Source organism: Choloepus didactylus, chromosome 10 (genome assembly GCF_015220235.1).
Source record: "Choloepus didactylus isolate mChoDid1 chromosome 10, mChoDid1.pri, whole genome shotgun sequence".
NCBI classification, from domain to species: domain Eukaryota; kingdom Metazoa; phylum Chordata; class Mammalia; order Pilosa; family Megalonychidae; genus Choloepus; species Choloepus didactylus.
In genome coordinates this window covers 124,638,625-124,654,634 of record NC_051316.1, presented here as the reverse complement: position 1 = coordinate 124,654,634, position 16,010 = coordinate 124,638,625, and the positions used below count along the sequence as shown (strand labels likewise).

The 16,010-nt window shown below is 40.6% G+C and overlaps 2 protein-coding genes across 7 annotated transcripts in view; one reads left to right on the top strand and one right to left on the bottom strand.

The window, feature by feature from the left end:
- The window catches only part of INVS (inversin), a 259,001-nt gene extending 248,090 nt beyond the window's left edge, over positions 1 to 10,911 (top strand). For 4 of the 6 annotated variants that reach the window (XM_037798544.1, XM_037798545.1, XM_037798546.1 and 1 more), the window contains 2 exons: positions 332 to 406; positions 3,287 to 10,911. In XM_037798544.1, coding sequence (XP_037654472.1) covers positions 332 to 406; positions 3,287 to 3,393 — 182 coding nt within the window. In that variant the 3' untranslated portion in view covers positions 3,394 to 10,911. The remainder of the gene's footprint in view (positions 1 to 331; positions 407 to 3,286) is intronic. The other 2 variants (XM_037798547.1, XM_037798543.1) reach the window with 1 other exon arrangement.
- Positions 4,898 to 16,010, bottom strand: part of TEX10 (testis expressed 10) — an 81,169-nt gene continuing 70,056 nt past the window's right edge. The window contains exons 11-14 of the mRNA XM_037850852.1: positions 13,400 to 13,480; positions 11,064 to 11,245; positions 6,284 to 6,494; positions 4,898 to 5,106 (exon numbers count right to left, since the gene is read on the bottom strand). Coding sequence (XP_037706780.1) covers positions 4,993 to 5,106; positions 6,284 to 6,494; positions 11,064 to 11,245; positions 13,400 to 13,480 — 588 coding nt within the window. The 3' untranslated portion in view covers positions 4,898 to 4,992. The remainder of the gene's footprint in view (positions 5,107 to 6,283; positions 6,495 to 11,063; positions 11,246 to 13,399; positions 13,481 to 16,010) is intronic.

Sequence of the window (16,010 nt, the reverse complement as noted above, 5' to 3'; positions counted from 1 at the left end):
CAACATGACAGGAAATACTTAGTCATACAGGCGAGCTGTTGTAAACTGAAACATCTTCAGCTCTGGGGAAAGCTCATCCAAATAAACACAGCAGAGTGTACCTGGCTAGTTTCCCAACAGAAAACAAATGGAGCCAAGGCACTTTTAGAACCAGATCTGCAGCCCAGGCAGCAAGAACCTCAGGACTTTGCCCTGGGCTTGCACAATATTCCCACATCACACCTAATTCATCTTGGCAGACACCTGCAAACTCAAGCCTTGACCTCAGAAAGAAATTCAGAATTTGGTCTGGCCACAGCTGTCAAAGTTTGATGACTGTTGTTGATTTCAGGTTGCTCTCAAGAAGGGAAAGTACCTCATCCCACAAGACCTTCAAAAGCCCCTTCTGTGCTGCGTCTCAATTCAGGTGAGGCCATCACTGTAGTGGCAAAGCAGATGGGGGAGAGAATGTGGGGAAAGTTTTCCTTGTTTCATCCCCAAAGGTGGGAAGCAGCAAAAAAGATTGCCAGGGGTTCCAACAGTCATTTGATTTCAGGTATGCATCTATTTCTCATCCCCCTTTCATGAAATTATTACTATAGGCAACATGTCTCCACAAGAAGCAAACAATTTTCAGAACCAAAGCTATTACTGTTGATGTTACCTCCAAAAGAAGTAGTAAGTGGTAGCTATTACTAATCACCTCTACATACTTGTTCAGCACGTAAAGGAAAGAAGAGATGAAAATACTGTCATTCTTCATAGTAACAGCTTGGGAGTTTGGTTTTTTCCCATTTTAATTTCACAATGAGAGCCTCCATCTCCTTTCCAAAGATTGGAAGAGCTCCCTTCACCAAAATTCTGGCTCTTGCCTTTCAGGGACCATAAAGAGGACTTTGGTAGCACGTCGAGCTCAGGCTCAGCTGTGTGCTTTCATTAACCAGTTGCTGCTCAGGGAACTTTCTTTTCAGCCTGAAGGCAGGCAAGTGTTTTAACTCAGGCCCCCTTCACTCATGCCAGCACTGAATTTGGGTGATAAGTTCAGTGCTGTCAGCAGCTAATGCCAGGTCCAGCGTTTCTCCATGGGTGGCTATGGCAACACACCACCCCCTCGCCCTCCCCCGGTCCAGTCACCCGGCAGGAGCAGCCCGCAGCTGCGAAGGTGAACAGTGACTGTCAGCATGAACTTTAACATCCATCTCACTCTTAATGGAGGGAGAAACCTGGTGGTGGGGGCAGAATAATTACTGCCAAATCTTTAATAGGAGTTGAGCACCTTCCTGTGATGTACAGGCAGGCTGGTCAGGGGGTGGTGAATGGGGTAGTGGAGTCAAAAACTTTAAAAGGACTCTAGGCCCACAGCACTAGGTAAGAAAACATCCATCTTTAGACACCAGTGAATTGAAAAGTAGTTTCAAAAACAGAATTAAGTCAGGTATAACTTCCAGAAAAATGACATTTGGATGATCAAATACTTATAAATTTGATAAACAGTAACATTTTTCACTTTGTCTCAAGAGAAATACAAATCCAAGACTACCAGAAATCTTAAAAATTAAGGTGTTTGGCAGCATTAGGGACTCAGGAAGAGAGCAGACAAATTCAAACACTTAATGGTTTCAAGCAGCTGACTTGTCCTACACATGTAATTCTGATTGGTTGGACTTGAACAAGGTATAAATAAAGAGAATCCTTTCCTAACCCCAAACTTGGGGAAACATAAGGTTTGTTTAGGCTCACCCCCACACAAGTTAAACAGTAACCAGTGGTGAAGGCCAGACAGAGCTGCAGCTACAGTTTAGCTGAAGCCAGTACATGCTTTATATAGAAAGCCTGTCTATAAATGAAAGAAAATAATTTCCATGAAATACACATGACTTGGACACCCCAAGACATTTCTGCAATGTGAAACCACCAAAACTCAACTGACTTGGACACCCAAAGACGTTTCTGCAGTGTGAAACCACCAAAACCCAACTGAACCAAAAAGCAGAGTCCATTAACTTTGATGTCTGAATAAAAAGTACAATGTTGGTTCATTTTTTGCCTTGAGAATTCCACAAGATTGAGGATTTTGTTTTTTGCTCGCTGCTCTACTCCCAGTTTTAGAAAAGTGCTTGGCTCATCATAGCTGTTAAAATATGCGATGAATGAATGAATGGGCATTGCGGCCGCCACCCTCCAGCCTGGGGGGTTGGGGGGGCCTCCTAAGGCCTCAGGAGCATCTCTCCCTCCTTTTAAAAAGAGAGGAGGCAGGAAGTGAGAAGGCATAGCAAAACAGCCCCTTTGGGGCTGCTGCTTCACTCAAATGTCTACAGCTTCAACATCTCTGGAGCGGTAAGTGGAGTATTGAGAAGGCAGGAGACACTAAAACAATGCCTGCTCTCTCCAGTCTTCTACACCCACCCCTGCAAACCATCCACCATATATATAAATCGGGGTCCATCTCTTCAAAAATAAAAGAACTCCCTTTAAAAATTTTATTGCAATGAGGGGAATAGCCGTGGCTGGGTGATCACAGGTGACAGCCCTGCACGGGTCCAGCAGATTCCTGCCCACCTGCAGAGGGTGATGCTGACGGCAATTCACTCAGGACTCTATGATGAAGGCAGTAGTTCCCTGCGAAATAGTTGAGGTACAGTAATAAAAGCAAGAGGGAATAACTAAGACATATGTTCATTAGTTTTAAAACTGTTCGCCTTTATCTGCTTATTTGCACCACAGGAAGTTAGAAACAATATATAGCAACCTGGTCTCAGGAAGGTCTCTAACTATTTGGGGCCTCAGTGTCCTCTTTTGCCAAAGGAGAGAGTTGACTACTTCAGCGATTCTGGCATCCTCTAAGTAAGTTTGTAATTTCAAGATCAAAAAAAAAAAGGACTCAAGAAATCCATTTAAAGTTGATTAAGTCCATCAGTCCATCATCCTTGCAGATTTGAATACTGTTCAAACAAACCTATCTTCTGGAGCAAACTAGGAAACTGTGTGTGTGCACATGTAAGTATGTGTTGTGTGAGGAGAGACATACAAAGAGAAAGATGTCATATTAGTTAGGTCTTCCAGGCAGACTGCAGACCAGGTTCCAGCCCCTGCTCCTCAAGCACCTTCACCCTCCAGATTTCTCCCTTGAAGAGCTGTCACTTGTCTTTAGGATAGAAAATGCAAAGCTGATAAGACATCCTGCCCCTACAGTAAACTGGCCCTTCGCCTTAGTTAGACAGACCCAAACCCTTTTTTCCTCACCACCAAGTTCTTCCCTTCTGCATTACAATTAATAACCTAAATATCATGTGTTTGTTTTTAACAGTGAGCAACTTGCAGTGTATACATCTACTTGAGAACAGTGGAAGATCAAAGAACTTTTCTTATAACCTGCAATCAGCTATTCAATCAAAAAACAAAACCAAGCTTTGACTGCCTATGGAGGAAGATTGGGTTCAGGGGAGCTGGAATAGCTAGTGCAGAGTTCGAATTCTCTGCTGATTATCTTTCACATCTTGGGAAAACTTTATCCGTACCTGAAAACTTAGCCTGAAAGAGTGCTAACAGTGGAAGGAAAATGTCATTATCCAGCACTGCCTGGTAACTCATCTTCACCTGCACTGAAGGAGCCAGCTTACTGCACATGCAAAACTGCCCAGCTGCCTGCCTTGTCCTCAGTCAGTGCAGCTGGGAAAAGGATAACTAACTTTTAAGGTCTGAGAAAACAGGGCTGCCCTGTTAGGATTTCTGCCAGATCAGTGACACAGGCCTAGTTTCTTGCCTCAAGTGATGAACCTAAAAGAGACAGAGACAAGTCTGTCCCACAGCAGCCTTCTCCATCTCACTACTGTTTCTGGAATTGAATGCAACAAACTTCATCACAGACACTGCATCCTCCCTGCTACTTTAACATGATTGGTTTTAAATTTTAAACCAGAATCGTGACCTAGTGTTTACCTTTAGAAATTGTTTGTAAACCCATGCATACATTCACTGATTCCTGATATTCCACAGTTGCCGCACTGGCTGCCAATGGCTACCAGCTGCTGCCCCCTCCTCTGTGAAGGGCTTTCTTGCTGAGCACCAGCAGCAGGATCAGAGCGTCGAGGAATCAGTCAGGGAGCTTACAGACCATACGGTTCGTGCAGCACATACCAAGATGGGCCTCAACACTGTGCCTGTATTTTCTGCCATCCTTAATGGCAGGAGAGCAGTGCTGACCATGCACATTCTAGCTCTCTAAGAATGCCTGATTTAAATAAAAGCCAGAGACTGGCCACCCAGGCCTTGTCAGATTTTAAGGGTATGGCCACTGTGGGGGCAGACAGGAGGCACCAGTGGGACTAATAGGATCACAAGTGTTTTTAGAGCTGTTCTATTTTCATAAGATCAGTCCCACCCTCGGGCTGACCAGAAATGACAGGAAGCAATAAAGTGTTTACCTTGACTTTTTACAGTTTGCTACTTAAATTGTTACATTCATTCTTTTCATAATTATAAAGTCTCAAATCACTATATACACCAAGTAATTTTTTAAACCTAAAATGGGTCATAAGTAGGAAGTGATTTTGGAAGTATACGGGTCTAGATTAGATCATGTACCATTTAGATATAGGAAAATCCAAACCAAATTGCAGCCCTGTCTTGAAATCTTGCTCCTTCATGGAAGACCAGAAAACCTCTGTAAATAACAGAACTCCACAGTGAGAACAGAAAGGGTAAGGGCAACCACTCTAAAAAAAAAAAAAAAATGGTTTCTGTTGCTATCTGAATAAACTGGAGTTAAAGCACAAAGAATAAGGTTTGCCTAGGTGGTATCACAAAAATTTAGCTGATTTCTTCGTAAATAGACAGTACCACATTATCACCCTGTCTTGTAAATATTTTAACGCCTAGGAAATGCAAAATTCCGTTCAAAGGAAGGTTCACGAACAACTTCTTTAAAAGTTCAGCTTTAATGACAAACTTCATTAGATCAAAATTAGATAGCTGTGAATAAACAAACCCAGACAGGAGGAGCCACGTGCCTCTTCAATACATGGCACTCAGTGCGCCAGGCCCCGGGGGGTGCCCGGAGAGGCAGACGGTGAAGCAGCAGTGCAGGTCCGTGAGCCACGGCTCCTCCGCGCCTCCGCTCTTCAGCGTCTGAAGGAAAAACAAGAGTCATCTGAGAACTGTGGCAATGCAGCCATGCTACCTGACAGTATTTTTCATTCCCAAACATTTCACAGAGCCATTGGAATACTATCTCCACCCACAAATCATCAAAAGGAGTCATCTTGGACAAAGGAAGCTATTAACCGGGCATCACCACAGGCAGTGCAAGTTCCACGTTGTATCCTCAAGTTCAAGTACCATCAGCATCTTGCATCTGTTCCCTCCTCCATGCACTAGTGAGACTCTTCACCTTTACCCTCCCCAGACCCTTCAGCTCTCCAGAGTCTCAAAATTACTGTGACGCTCGAGGTGCACTGCTGTATCAACGAGAAGAATTCTACAGGGCTGACTGACAATTCCTGTCAATCTCTTCCTTACCACTGACTCTCTAATCTGGGAATAATCCAAGTTCTTGACTTTTCTTCCTGTCTATAATTTCTGAATGATTCTACTGCCTTTTCCATTTCTTCTACAAAGATTACTGAGAAAATTCAGAACACTTGTGTTATGTGCATATAAAAGCTCTATTACTCCAAAGTACTGCTACATACCTTAATCAGTAAACCTCCAATCAGGCACCCCTATGAAAAAGCCCCACTTTAGCCCACGCCACACCAAGAGCTAACTGTTAGGCAAATTCAAAGCCTGCGGCTTCCTTCTTCATCTTACTCTCCAATAAACTAAGTGATAAGAATAGAAATTGACCTGAAGTTTATTCCTGCTAAATAATTTCCTTAATGATAGCTAACATTTATAGAGCACTTAATAAATGCCAGGTACACTAAACATTCTACTTGGTAACATTTCATGTTCACCAAAGTGCAGTGAAGTTGGCATTATTCCCATTTTTACAGGTAAGAAAACAAGCTTTAGATACATAGAATAACTTGGCAAGTGACTGCAGTTCATCAGAGTGTATATTAGAATCCAGGTAGGAGTGACTCTGACACCTGTATCTTTTCCAACTAACTGAGCTGCCTGCCATCCTAATTCAGTATTTGTTATTTTAAGGGTTTTATTACTAATTCCGGAATCAAACACATCACCCTATTAAGTAACAGGATAGCAGGGAGGCCCTGAGTAGTCAGAACACAGAGAACCAGCCGATGCACAGGAATGCTCCCCTTCCTCCACAGCCCCCCACCCCTGGTTCCATGCTCCTTACTGTGATGTTCTTGATGATCTGCTGCACCAGGATCGCGTTGGTCAGCATGTGAGCGCGGAGCGGTGCGTGCTGGAGCAGCAGGCGAAGCAGCTGGCCCACGACAGGCAGCTCCTCAGGCCCCACTCTGTTCACCCGCAGACTCTGCAGCATCAAACGGAGGACTCGTGGCAGGAGAGCCAGGATGGAGACACAGACCCCCCACAGCTTGTCCCTACAACAGCAGAGGAAGAAATGAATCAAGAAGCCAGGCACACACAGGATAAGTGCTCTTTGCTCCCACTTCCCCAAACTGAAAATGTTCCTTTAAGAAACACGGTGTTTTTCACCAGAACTAAATAGGAAAATCCACTGAAGAAGTAGCTACTTTCCCCTATTCTATGGCTTCCAGGAAGCTGAGCAACTAGCACTTTCCTGGACTTATTAACAAGACACACTTGAAGCCATAGTGATCATCCATTAACACAGAATTAGCCGGAGAACAGGAGCTACACATGCACAACCCCTGCTATCCATTGTTGGGCATTACTTAAATACTGCCTGTTATGTAACACCAAATTTGTCAATCAACAGGGTAAGATCATCTCACCGAAAGAAAATGGGAAGAAAAGGAGTCATGAAACTCTAAACCTATGAACTTGATTCTGAGCTTCTTCAATGTCTCAGAACAGATTTACAGAAAGATGTACTCACCAAGAGCCAAAATGGATTTCTGAAAGTATCCAAAAAGGGGACTAGTTGCTACCCTATACTGGGTCACAGAAGGCCAGAAATGGCAAATATTTCACTAAGCATCCTTCTCCTGATGCAGCAAGCACAAAAATGTTTATGGTAGCAATAAGTGGACTTATGGCTGGCCTAACCACATTCTCGAAGAGTGTCAATTAAATGAGGCAGTGTCCATCTGCAGGGTAAGTACACTGGTAATGGAAGACTCTGAAAGGTTTCTGTCCTTGGAGTGCATAAGCCTCTAGTCCCCAGATCTTTGTAAGACAGCCTGGCTCTTCCAGACCTAGAGGGAGCAGGTCCTTCACCAAGTGATGCCCACAACCAACTCCACATAAAGCAATTGCACCAAAGGTGGATACTGAATCCACTCCAAGCAAACTGGATTCTCTTATTTGAACAAACTTCATTCAGTCTGTTGGTGGATGCAGGGCCAGGCTGGGATAGCCATGTGCAAGGAAAGGAGAGAAAACCAGATTGCAGACGCAGGCACAGATGGTGAGGCAAAGGCCCAGAGATCAAACTACACAATCCAGGCTTCCTAACACCAAGTCCCAATTCCTAATGAAGCCCAAACACACTTCCAGAATGTATTCATTTTCTACTTCAAGTCAAGAAGATTTCAAAGAATCCTTGACCAAAACTCTACTAAAAGAGCTAATGGAATCTACATCATACCCAATATAAATAGAGTGAATAGCTGGGTAAAGAGTCAATTCCCACTTTTCAGACACCACAATTTTAAAAAGCTGTCAAGCCAAAGAGAAAGAGAGGAGACCATGGTGTGGAGGAAAAGGAAGCACTCATGAGGAGTGACAGCCACTCCTAGAGCCCTCTAAGTTGCCATGTACAAGAACTTTACTTATTGTAAAAAGTGCTTAAAGGACAAAACTGGAGCCAATGAAGTTTGGATATGAGCGCAACATAAAGCAATGATTCTAAACCTCACCAGAGGCATGTACCATTCTGAAAAAAAAAAAAGACTTGTAGCTGGCCCAACCTCACTATTTTCTATTCAATCTTCAGGAGTTCAGATTCTCTGCAAACTTCAGATACCTTTTGGCAGAGAATACCAGCCTCCCTTTCTACTCCAAACACAAAGAAATGCATTTATACATTTTAAAAAGTATTTTTAAAATATATTTTAAAAATTGAAAATACATTATTTTTATAATAAATAAAATTTTGTATGTTTGTAAGTTAAAAAAATTTTTAAATATATTTTAAAAATACATACTCACACGGCCAAGCTCAACAACCACAATGGGTAAAACCTCTGGGTGCCAGAAACTCTGAGGACTAACCTAAAAATAGTCAGCAGGGGTACAGAACTGGATATGGGCTTTTAGAGCTGGGATTTTCGGTAGAAGTTGAGGCTTGAGACTGTGTGTGGGAGGCAGGGAGCTAGAACTGGGCTTTCCCTGCATAAAAACGGAAACCAGGAAAATGCAAATGTCAAATTGTCCAATAAGGAGAACACCACAGAACTCCCACAAAAGATGCACTCAGAGAAAAACTATTTAGCCCCAAACATAGTTCAACCTGAGGAAAGACAATCCTCAAGAGCCTCATCTACTCCCCAAAATAAGGGAGAATTCCCACACTGGAAACAAATGAGCTAAAAGAACTGACAGGAACTTTAAAGTAACACCAGTAAATCGTGAGCAAGCAAGAATGACAAAGCCACTTAAAAATCTAAAATAGATAAATAAAGCAAACCAAACTACAACAGGAGGGTTAAATAAATAAAAATTAAGAAACTACAAGACGTTAAGGGATAACAAGGACAGAATGAGAAGTTCCATGTGTTTAAAAGGAGTTTTAGGAGAAGAGGAAAAATGGAGATAAAAATAGTAACTGAGAACTTTCCAGACCTGAAGGGAAAAAAGACACTGGGTCCTCAGATGAAAGGAGCACACCAAGTCTCCAGCAGATAACAATTCAATACTGCATCCTAATTGCAACACACCAAAGATAAAGAGAAAACAATAAACCATACAAAAGAACAGATTTTTACCCACAAACCAAAAGGATTCAGAATAACAGATTTTATTACTAACGAGTCCTCCAAAAGACAATGGAACAGTATCTTTGAAGGACAATGGCCACAGTTCTGAACTCATAAACTGGTCAACTCTAATGTTTAGGGCAGCAATAACTGGCACTCATGATTTGGAATCTCATGAACATCTCAGCGGGGTGAGGGGGTGATTAAAAAAACCCTGGTTGCCAACACTTTCTTGTGACTAGTACCATCTTGAGAGATTCACAGGGTCTGGTCACATCAACCCTTCCAGTACCCACTATAAAATACCTTTAAAACTGGGCATTTTAAACAGGCAAATATTACCTACACCACATTTTTCAGTTCAGCCATATAAAGTCCAAGCAGAATGTTCCTCTATAAATAGAAACTTCCCATGAAAGTGTTTAATAAAGGGGCTATACTGAAAATGACAGGAAATGACAAACAGTACTATACACATTTCATAAATGGGGCTGTTTATTCAAAAATCCTTAGATACCCAAGTTCCTTGCTGTTCATAGTCTTTCCTTAACCAACCATAACTAAAGTTTGATGATGCATAAGCAAAATACCATCAAATCTACATTGTATTTACACATGCTTACGTGTATTTACATGCATTTCGTATGTATTTACAGTGAAATACACAAAGTTTAAAAGACTTTTGTAAAAAGTCCAAATGCCAATTAACATAAAAATGGATAAATAAACTGATATAGTAATATAGCAGAATACTTGAGAGCAGGGGTCAGCAAACTATAGCTGGAGAGCCAAATCCAGCCCAAAGCCTTGGTTTGCAAATAAAGCTTTATTAGAACACAGCTGTGCCCATTACTTTATGTCCTGTGTGGCTGCTCTCGTGCTACCATGGCAGTAGCAACAGACATCACATGGCCCACAAAACCTAAAATATTTACTATTTGGTCCTTACAGAAAGAAATTTGCCAACTTTTGCTATAGAGAAATGAAAATGAATGAAATACAGCTAAACAAATCAACATGGATGAATCTCAAAAATGATGCTGATAGAATTATATAGCAAAAATTACACACAGCATGATTCCTATTATAAAATTCACAAATATGCAAAACAAAAATATTTTTCAGAAATGCAAACAAAATTGTCTTTAAAAAGTATCAAAGTGATTAACACAAAAGTAGTAGGTTGTCTCTGGGATGTAGAAGTGAAACATGGCTGTGGAGGGCACAAGGAGAGTGTGTGCTGATGTTGGTTAAATGGATGTTCTGTTTGTAATTACTCTTTAAATTATATAAATATTTTATACATCAGTATGTATGATGTTTTCATGACATTTAGAAGTCCAAAAAAACACCAGAAAAGTAGACATCAAAATGTTAACAGTAGGTGACAGAATTATTTTTATTTTCTTGTATTTGCTCATTACATTTTTTTAAAACCTTCTGCAACAAATGTAAAATAAAAAACATTTTTAATGAGCACAAATAAAATAAACATGAGAATTTATTTTAAAAATTAAAGTGAACTCTTCCAAACTATCCTAAAAGCTTTAGCCTGAATATTAGATAGTAGCAACAGCACTGACTAATTCTAAAAACTAGCATCTTAGAACAATGCTGATACAATTCAAGAATTTAAAATTCCACTCTGGCTTGCTCTAATGAAGCCCCAAACAAAATACACAGGCTTGTACTAATAGCCCATCCTCTAGGGGTAGAATGTACAGTTTTTGTTTTTGTTTTTTTGCCAGACTTATAGCAATTGTAATAAGGGAAAGTTCAAAACACTTTATAATGCCGTCTACCTTTTCAAGTTTGTAGCTTAGAAGGGAAAGGGGAAGAAAAAAAAAAAAAAACCTAAGAATTCTCTCCACAATACAAAGATTCATGAAGGAGCAAAGAAAAGGCTAAGTGGTTCACGCAAACTTTCTAAATAAAATTTAAGATTTTTCCAAAACTCAATCTTCATTTATTCTCTCTTATTTTATTTATTTATAGGGGAGAGGGAAGAGTGGAGCAGAAAAATAAGGTGAAGAAGGCAAAAACGATTACCTCTTTCTTAGATGTTCTGCTTCCCCCTTCTCTAGAGTGAGCAGAAAATAAAGAAGGCTGTAACAACAAGAAGCCAGAAAGGGCAGCAGCGTCTCACTAAGCACACATGTGTGATCCAGGAGCTTACAGATAACACCCAAAACACAGCCAGCTGTGCTGTCAGGAATTACAGTCAACCCAACCTAGGTGGAGAAAAAGCAGATTAATTACTTATTCACAACAACACCTCCCTCCCAATGAAACCAAAACCCACTGACTGGAGAGTTAACCTTGGATCACCTTTATTTAAAACTAGCATATATACGATACATGCCACCTAAAGGTTCTGTTTTCCACTGGGAATTTAATCCCCAAGTTACATGACGTTGAAAAGATGCAATTAACTCAAGCCACACCTTCTTTCATGAAAATGTCTTCTAAAATTTCCTAGACATTACAGTTTCTATTACTGGTCAGAAATAACTTTGTTTTAAAGGATTATTTCATGCATCCAATGAAAATCTTGATACCAACAATCAAATCTATAAGATCCTTAGATTATTTCGACTGGACTACTCTGATGTCTAGCACCATCCCCATCCCAGGTAATTAAATGTACAAATCAAAGTTCATTTGACAACAAGCCTTCTGGCCCTGCCTTGGGATTTACTAGTCATTCAGATGTAACAAAGGAGAGCAGCTCACCTGGAGACAGTAACCCGTGACTACATTTAACACTTGACCGCTTCACTGCCAAAAAATCCAGGAGGCCTGTCCAGGGCCACCCCAGTATGCTGACACACCTGGACTCTCCTGTGTGCACTAAGGTCACATCTAACTTGTACTGTAGATATGTAGTATCTACATGGCATAAATCTGGAAACTATGGTTGATTTATGATTACACAAAATCTGTAGATTCTAAAGTCTTAAGCTTCTCTAACAGGCTGTCTGAAAATAGTGGCCAAGACTGACTGGCATGTTGATCTTTTATTAGAACAATGAATACACAGTCAAAGGAGGTCATAAATCCCTGGTATGGAGGTAAAAAAGAAAAAAAGGTGGGCATCTTTAGAGATACCAGGGTTAAGGACTGGAAGTTTGGTAGCAGGGAGAAAAGAGTACTGAGAACTCAAAGCAGAACTGTCTTTCAACTCAGAGAAAAACATTTTAAAGAAGATAAGGGGCTGTGGGAGTACGTATAAAATTATCCAAGCAAGGGACAGTCCCTGGAAGATAAAATTTGGGAGCTGTGCTGGTCTGAATGTATTATGTCCCCCAAAACTCCATGTTCTTTGATGCAGATGCATTAGTGTTGATTAAGTTGGAACCTTTGGATTTGGTTGTTTCCATGGAGATGTGACCCACCCACCTGTAGGTGATAACTCTGATTAGATAATTTCCATGGAGGTGTGTCCCCGCAAATGGACCTTGATTAGTTCACTGGAGCCCTAAAAAAGCTCAGACAGAAGGAGCTCACTGCTAGCTGCAGCTGAGGGACACATCTTGAAGACGGCCATTTAAAGCTGACACTGACATGTTGGAAAATGCCATTTTGAAACGCAACCTGGGAGCAAGCAGACACCAGCCATGTACCTTGTCAGCTAACAGAGGTTTTCTGGACACCATTGGCCATCCTCCAGTGAAGGTACCCTATTACTGATGCCTTATCTTGGACACTTTATGATCTTAAGACTACAACTTTGTAACCAAATAAACCCCCTTTATAAAAGCCAATCCATTTCTGGTATCTTGCGTAACAACAGCATTAGCAAACCCGAACAGCTGCTCTCTCTTGCACTGTAATACATTCTAGTATAAATGGTGGAGAAAGCTGACAACATAGGCAGACCCAAAGTGAATTCAATACCAGTGGGAACAGGAGTCACCCACTCACTGGCCAGATGTCAAGTCAGTCAAGTCAGTCTCAAGTCCAAGCCCACTGCTTCCAACCACTAGGTTTGAGCCTCCTGCCTATTAGGTGACCTCCCTACTATGGACACCAACTCTTCTAGGTTCCACAGCCTGAACTCCAGCCTGGATGCAGATTCCCAATACACAGATGCCAGACACATGTGAACTGGAGCACTCCAAGTGAAAGGGACCTGAGGTATAATCTCAGGGCACAGGCATAGAAACTGAAGTCCTGGGAAAAGAAGAGATTTTCTTAAGGTCACAGCCATGAATAAAACCCAGTTTCTCAGATCTCATCATTACAATATGCTGTGAGAGGCCACTGTATCGTTAAAGCTTAGCATTTCACTTTCTCTCCTGGCTATGGCAAAGCTAACCTTAACCAAATCACTGTGGTTGTTGGTTTTAAATTAGAAAAAAAATAAATAAATATGATATACTTACCAAATGTTTACTGATGGCACTTTGCAGGACATCAAAGCTCTGGCTTCGAGCAGGGATAACCAAAAAACTGTGACAAAGTGCCTGTCAGGAAAGGAGAAAGCCAGTAACCAAATCAGGACATTTTCTGGTCAGAAACAAGTTAGATTTTTTTTTAACCTACTTGCTCTCTATATTAATAGGAAACATGCAACAAAAAATTTCTCTGGAGTTAAAAATGTGAAAGGTCAATCAGGCCTCACGTATGGACAAAATTTTCCTAATCATTTATCTAATAAAGATTTACTGAGCACTGAGCTACCCCCTACCAGGTGCCATGCACAAGAATAAAAGGATGAGAAACTCTTCTCTCTCGCTGCCCTCAAGTAGCTTACACTCTACCAAGGAGGACTATAACTCTATTTAGTAAGTGCTACAATAGCAAAATCTGAGTGATGTGAACAAAGAAATGACAAAAGAAAAATGTATCACAGAAAAACACTTATGACCTACAAAATAATAACCTGGCTGTATTTACTCATAATCTTGCCTTCTATTCCCTAAATGTAAAAGAGAACGGTTTGGAGGAAAAGAAGAAAAATATCAGGAAACTGGGGAACAAATCCCCAGTTCTCAAGAAAACAGGAAGAGGTAAGGTCAGCACCAATCCGTTTAGAGACATCATAAAACAAATTCCAGAATCTGATGAAATAAAGTGCAGAAAAGGAACTAAGTAGAAGAATCACAGGGAAAGACAAAGATAATACTGATGAAAGGAAAAACCTCACTCTAGGATGTGGAGGTCATGCTAAGCTCAAGAGAACTATCAATCAACCCTTAAAACCCAAGACATTTCTGTGTACACATATGTTGAGAGTAGAAAAAAAATGAATAGCTCTAAACATTACTTCTCTATAAAATCTCATAGATTAATACCATCCATAGTTTTCACAGGACAATTTTTCTTATCTTTTATACCCCTAAGTAACAATGAAAATACCTATTTCCAATACCATCTTCTTACTTCAAAGTTAGCATAGTAAATATTTTCATTACTATACAGTGAATCAAATTTGAAAAGTGCCCATTCAGTAATAAATGACTAATTATCCCTTTCCTTCTTTTTCAGAACAGTTCAGTTCAGTTCTAAAGCCATTAGGTGGGGCCGAGCCAGGTAAACTTCATTGCTGGAGTTGGCTGGGAACTGCAGTGGCCCAGAGCAGGCTGTCCATGAAAAGGGGCAACCTGCTCTGGAAAGTCACAATCCAAATGGAGTGAGAAAAGCGTCTGCATGGAGGAGGGGTGACAGCAACCGGATACTGATTACAGACAGTGTAGTTAACCGAGTAAGTCAATATAGTAAGTATAATGGAAGCCCGATTTCTCACTTTCAGAGAAGGCAGGTATAAATAAGGTAAATGAGACAATTAGAATGACCCTGTGGCATGGGATCCGATTTCTGTCCTCCACGTGACCTGAGAACAGCCACATCCAATGGCAAAGAGCACACAAGAGTCCAGATGTTGGTTTCTATATACTATTCTCCACTTAAAAGGAAAACAGGGCTTCTTATAGAAATAGCTATTTCCAGGGCTGGGAAAGAGAAAGTACAAGGTAGGCCTGGAACATCTTGTGCCAGAAAGTAAGGAAGGGCTCAGAATTATAAGGATAAGTCAAAATAACACAGACACCAGCTTGAAGAAGGGGGCTGCCACTGGCAAGTATGAGGCAGCTGAGTATCGAAATAAGTAGTGACGGTATGGAACAGTAACCCATTGAATAAAATAGGAAACCACCAATCCACACTAAAATGAATGCATTAATGAATGAATAGGAAGAATAAGAAGGGATAAGATACTTACAGTGTTTCAAAGTACCTCCAAACAAAATATCATTAATTACAAAGGGGAAGAATAACAGTGGAGAGGCCAAGCAGACACCACTTAATCAAATCCAAACCATGTAACAGCTGTCAGGATGCAATGAGAAGAATCAAAGCACCACTTGTGTGATATTCCTGTCAAACCATGAGGAAACACAAAGCCAACCCAAATTAAAGGAAATTTTACAAAATAACTAGCCTGTTATGTTCAAAATTGTCAAGGTCAAGGAAAGACAATAAAAGACTGAGAACTATTCCAGATTGAAGGAGACTAGAGAGACACTACAATTCAAAGCAATGCATCATATGGGGCAGATCTTTTTATTATAAAGGACATTATCGGGGCAGCTGGAAACACTTGAATGAGGTCTGAATTAGAAGATGGCAGGTACCAGTGTTAATTTCCTAATTCTGATGTATTGTTTACACACTCAATGATTCAAGGGGCTATGTGCATTATGTCAAGTAGTCTATGAAAACAAAAGTTCTTTGTACTGCAATTAAAATTTTCAGTAAGTTTGAGAATTTCAAAATAAAGGTAAAATATTAATATAACTGTTTCAAAACAAAATTAAAATATCGATACAAGCATATATGTACATACGTGTATACACACACACACATGCACGCACAGGAATCCTTGCTATTGTACACAACCATGTTAACAGGCACTTATGCATATCAGAATCCTACCCTTATTTTGCAGTTCTAGAATGGGCATGTAATTTGGTTCAATGTGGAAAATTAAGACTT